The 5270-nt window shown below is 70.5% G+C and overlaps 1 protein-coding gene across 1 annotated transcript in view; it reads left to right on the forward strand.

The window, feature by feature from the left end:
* Positions 1 to 2: 2 nt before the first annotated feature.
* Positions 3 to 5270, forward strand: part of MAN1B1 (mannosidase alpha class 1B member 1) — a gene marked incomplete at its 5' end in the record, with an annotated part of 6491 nt that continues 1223 nt past the window's right edge. Inside the window, 7 exons of the mRNA XM_029920973.1 lie at positions 3 to 221; positions 692 to 809; positions 1429 to 1544; positions 3026 to 3150; positions 3404 to 3516; positions 4191 to 4376; positions 5038 to 5186. Of these exons, the coding sequence (XP_029776833.1) occupies positions 3 to 221; positions 692 to 809; positions 1429 to 1544; positions 3026 to 3150; positions 3404 to 3516; positions 4191 to 4376; positions 5038 to 5186 (1026 nt within the window). The remainder of the gene's footprint in view (positions 222 to 691; positions 810 to 1428; positions 1545 to 3025; positions 3151 to 3403; positions 3517 to 4190; positions 4377 to 5037; positions 5187 to 5270) is intronic.

The raw sequence follows: 5270 nt of genomic DNA on the forward strand, positions 1-5270 counted from the left end.
GCGATGGCTGCCCGCGGGTGTGGGACCAGCGAAGCTGCCGGCGCCTCTCGGAGCCCGGCCTCCTGACGCCGCCAGTGGGCGGGGTCGCCCGGGCCGCCGCCACCGCTGTCATGTACCCGCCGCCGCCGCCGGCGCCGCATCGGGACTTCATCTCGGTGACGCTGAGCCTCGACCAGAGCTACGACGGCAGCAAAAGCTGGCGGCGGCGCTCGTGCTGGAGGGTGAGGGTCGGGGCCGGGCCGGGGTCCCGCGGGGTCGTCCCGCGCCCAGGGAGCGGTGGTCGCCGGCCTGCGGCCGACGTTAAAACCCGCGCTCTACGGGGTGGTGCCGGGGAGGGGGAGAGCTGTAGGCGGCCCCTCGGCCCAGCGGGTCAGGAGCCCCGCGATCTCGGGCTGCACGCATCGACACCCCACATCTGGGCCGGTGCGCGGTCCCGCAGGCCGCCCGAGCCGGAACGCGCCCGTCGCGCTGGGCTTTACCACTGCCCCCGCGATAGGACACGCATGGTGTCTGCGTCTGTGTTTATTCCCACGCTTCCCGTACGCCGTCTGGAATATCGGCGCAGCTCGTCCGTCCCTGCTGAGGGGCGCCTCCCCCGGCTCAGATCCCGGACCGTGGGAGCGACCCGCCGCCCTCCCTGCGTTCGCAGCGGTTGCACAGGCTCCCGGCTGTACTGTTCTCTGTCCCGTAGAAATGGAAGCAGCTGTCGAGATTGCAGCGCAACGTGATCCTCTTCTTCGTCACGTTTCTCGCGCTCTGCGGGCTCCTGTCCTGCATCAGCGTGGTCGACCAGTGGAGAGGTACCGGCGGTACGTGTGCCTTCCCCCTACAGAGGGCTGGCCGGGCCGAAGCGGGCCCGCAGTCCGCCTGTAGCGCCTTGTGGGTCAGCGCGTTGGCAGGAAGGGCAGATGCAGAGGAGGGTGGAGTGTCTTCAGTCACCTGCTAGGACGCAGGCTCGTGTCGACTCGACGTGGTCTGGCCGCTGGCTGGGTGTCCGGAGTCAGGACCTGCATCTGCGTCCTGTCTGCCTCTCGCAGACGTTCAGGGGCTGAGGCTGGTGCTGCGTGCGGACGGTCCCCTGAACGTCCTCACACGTGTGACCGTGTGTTTGGAGGGCCCGGGCAGAGCTCCGGGGAGGGCGGAGGGAATCCTCCTGAGGCAGGAGCGCTCAGCAGCCGCCTCCGGCGACCCAAGACAGGGCTAGGGCGAGACCCCTGGGGGGTGTGGGCTGGGGTGCGGGACAGAAAATGCCAGGTGCTTGGAAAACGGATGGGCTGCCTTTGCCCGTTCTTGAGATCCCTCACAGGACCCACCCAGGTCTCACGGCGTCCTGCGGTGATGAGCAGTGGCCACCGAGACGTGTCCCCCCGCGCTCGGACTCTGCCCGGGCTGCGGGGCCCAAGTGGGGTCATTCCTCCTCTCCTTCAGCCCTGAGTGGCAGGTCCTCGGAAGAGCGGGAGGGGAGACCAGCAGACCCGCCCGTCCTGCCGGCCCCTCACAAGGCAGATGCTAATGCGGAACGCTCGCCGGGGGTGTCACCCCAGGTATGTTTCCTGAACTACCCGGGGAGGGGGGGGGTTGCTACCTGGGTCGGTCCCCCAGGTGTGTCCGAATGGTGCGGGATGGTCCGTGCAGACGGGGGAGGGGTTCTTCCTCTTGCCGTTTGTCTGACGAGAAGGAGCCTCGCGCCCCTCATTCTGGGCCAGAAGGACGACACTTGGGGCGTGAAAGGAGCATCTTTCCTCCCTTCCCCTGGGACGCCTGCTGCAGAACGAAACAGACCCGCCCCTGGTCTGGAGGAGCAGCAGGCCGGCGGGAGAGGCGGGTGGCCCGGGGTGCACATCCTGAGAGGAAAAAAGCAGGGGCCTGGTGGGATGAGGCTGCGGCCTGTCCCCCGGCCAGGGGAGCCGCTCTGGGGACGGACGCCGAGCTGTGCAGTGAGGCGGAGGAGCCGCTGGTCCTGGGGAGGGTGAGGAGGGCAGGGCTTGAGTCCAGCGACCCTGCCCGGGGTCCGGGGAGCTGGGCTTGTGCAGGCAGCTGCGGTTCAGAGGGTGCACGCCGGGCGGGGGCGGGGGCGGGGGCGGGGATCGGTCCGGGCCAGGCCCCACGGGCAGCGGCCAGGGGCCCGCCCTCAGACCCTCTTCCTCGGGCTGTGTGACACGGCGCGTGTCCTCCGTCGCGGAGCCGACAGGCACGACTCTCGCTTTCTGGGCCACTCTCGTGCACGTGGGCTCTCGTCCCGGGGACAGGAGCAGAGCCCGCCTGCACGTTTCCCCCGAAGGACACGTTTCCATTGCTTGGGAGGGCCGTGATCCCGGGGACGGTGGCGGCGCGGGGCGGACACGCGGCGCAGGGCCCCTCGCGGCGGGGCTGCGGGGACCTCCTCTGCTGCTCAGACTCCCGCACTCGTGCCCCAGACCCGGGTCAGCCCGCAGCCCTGTTTGCTGCGACCAGACCCCGTTCCCTCGGCCGGGGGTCCCGGCTCTGCGTCACTTGCGTGCTTACACGAGGAGGTCGTCACGGGTTCTGTGGGTCTGAGCGGCAGAGATGTTTCCAGTTCCGGAGTGGAGTCGGCCTCCTGTCCCGTCCTCCTCACGCCCCGTGCCGAGGATGGGCTGCGCCCGGGCCCTGGGCTCCGTCCCTGGACCCGGTGCCCTGGCCCCCCCCCGTTTCGAGGACGGCGTGCGGAAGTCCTGGGGCGCAGGCCTGCGACGGGGTTCTCGCGTCTCCGTTCGTGGGGACGTGGCTCTGACCCTTTCTTGCTCCCTTTCGTGTCAGTGGCAGCCTGGAGCCCTTCAGACCAGGGCTGCGCCAGCCCGTTGGCACAGTGTCCATCCCGGTTGGTCAGGGGCCCGGAGAGCGTGAGACAGGATCTCCTGCCAAATCTGCGTGTTGTCCTGCACAAAGAAGGGCATGCCCTCCGGGGCCGCGCGCCCCTCGCCAGTCCAGGCGCACCGTGGGGGAAACGGGATGGCAGCTCCAGGCTATGGATCTGTTTACACGGGCGACTCTTGTTTCCGTCTAGAAGCCCCAGAGGCATCTCCGACGGGGACCACCCAGCCTGCAGGTTAGAGCCCCCGATGGAGACTCCAGGGACCGGAGGCAGGACGACGCTCGTCAGGAGGAAAGCGCTCAGAGAACGGGGGTCAGGTGCGCGGCGCGTGGAGCCGAGGCCGAGGGCGCGGTGCGCGGGCCAGCGTGGTTGGGGGGCCCTGGAAAACAGAGAGGAGGAGGATGAGCGGGATGAGGGGAGCACCGTGGCCTTTCGCAGCCGTCAGTGGAGGGCGGGGCCCTGGGGGGGGCGGGCCCTGCCTTCTCCTCCTTGTCCTGCGTGCAGCGTGGGGTCCAGGCGCAGGGAACCCAGCTGGGAGCTGGCTGACTGCCCCTCCTTCTCTCCCTGAAGCTGGAGGGGCGCGGTGATCGAGCCGGGCCAGGGCACCGAACTTCCCTCCAGAAAGGCACAGGGCCCCCCCACCAAGCCTCCCTCAGTGGCCGCCGGGATTCAGAACCGACCGGGTAAGTCCCCGGCTGCACCCCGTTGGACCTCACTCAGACGTTGTGACGGAGAGGGCGCCTGGACCCCGGGGGAGCACGGGGTGGGCGGCGGAACGCCCCCTGTCCCAGTGGCGCTGGTCGCCCTCTGCACCCCCGATGGGACCAGCGCTCTGTAGAGCTGGGAGGAGGACCAGGGCTCGGGGAGGGGGGTGGGGCTCGGTCGGGCCCCGTCGTCTCGGACCCGCACTGCTGCCACAGGCCGCCTGTGTCCTCTGGCTGAGCCCAGGGGCCCGCGTCGGGGTCGCGGGGCCGCCACGCCTGAGGCTCCCACGGCCGAATCGCTCAGCGCGGCCCCTGCGTCGGGGCGGCAGGCGCCGGTCAGCTCCCTCCAACGCCGTTGCTCACCGAGGGTCCCCTGCCGCCCCAGAGGGTCCAGCCTGCCGGGGGTCTGGTCGGGTGGACGGGGCCCCGGCCAGGCTGTCACGGGTGGGCCCTTGGAGGCCTCCCCCTCCACCTTGGCAGCTGCGTCCAGCTGTGAGGCTCCAGCCTGCGACCCCGTGCCCTGTCTCTGGGGCCTGCCGGTGCTGCCCCACCCCCATCCCCACCCCGCCGAGCGCCCCTCGGTTCGGGGGCTGCAGAGAGGCCGTGTCCGATCCCCGAGCGGGACTGGTCCTCACCACGCGCCCTCCTCGCAGCCTCCCCGAACGAGCGTCAGAGGGCCGTGATAGACGCCTTCCGCCACGCGTGGGCCGGTTACCGCAAGTTCGCTTGGGGCCACGACGAGCTGAAGCCCGTGTCCCGGTCCTTCAGCGAGTGGTTTGGCCTGGGACTGACGCTGATCGACGCCCTGGACACCATGTGGATTCTGGGTCTCAAGAAAGGTACGCGCTCGTCCCCTGGCAGGCGGCCAGCTTCCCCGGGCGTGGGTGGCGAGCGGGCGGGGGCAGGCCGTGCCCTGGAGGGTGTGGACGCCGCCGTTTCCACCTGATGCTCTCCTTGCTCCTGGGTGACAAGCAGTTGCTTTGTGACGTGACGTCGGGCGCCCGGGGGTCGCTCGGAGCTCCCGGCTGAGGACCGGGGCTGCGTCCAGGGGCAGCTCCAGCCCGTGCTCCCATTGAAGCCGGAAAGGGGCGCCGTGGTGGGAGGTGACACGGGACCCGATGAGGCCGCCGGCGCCCGGGGCCTCTCCCTCGCGGCCTCCTCAGGCCTCGCGCACGGGGTGCGGTCGAGGTTACGGGGCTCTGGGTCTTTCCAAATCGACCTTTCAAAGTCCGTTTTAAGTGTTCTGGAAGGCCGACGCGCCCCCCCTCGGTCACTCGCGGTCCTTTGCGCCGTGGCCTTCACCGTGGGCCGTTGGTGCTCACGGCTGCAGCCCGGCTCCCTCTCCTCTGGTAGCGGGGGGCTGCGGCGTGCGCCCCTGGCCCTGGGACGTGACGTCGACACGGCGGTGCACGTGAGCCCGGGGGGAGCCAGCGAGCGAGCGGCCACGGGTGCAGCGGGACCGGTGACCGGGTCCCCCACCCACACCGCTTCGTGTCACAGAGTTTGAAGAGGCCCGGAAGTGGGTGTCCGAGAAGCTGCAGTTTCAGAAAGACGTGGACGTGAACCTGTTCGAGAGCACGATCCGGATCCTGGGCGGCCTCCTGAGCGCCTACCACCTGTCGGGGGACGAGCTCTTCCTGCGCAAGGCCGTGAGTGCCCGGGGGCTGCGGGCCCGTGAGTCTGCGGCGCGCAGGCGCCACCCGGGGGCCCGCGGGGCGGGGGCGGGGCGCTCT

The sequence above is a fragment of the Suricata suricatta genome, chromosome 13, assembly GCF_006229205.1.
Source record: "Suricata suricatta isolate VVHF042 chromosome 13, meerkat_22Aug2017_6uvM2_HiC, whole genome shotgun sequence".
Classification (NCBI taxonomy): domain Eukaryota; kingdom Metazoa; phylum Chordata; class Mammalia; order Carnivora; family Herpestidae; genus Suricata; species Suricata suricatta.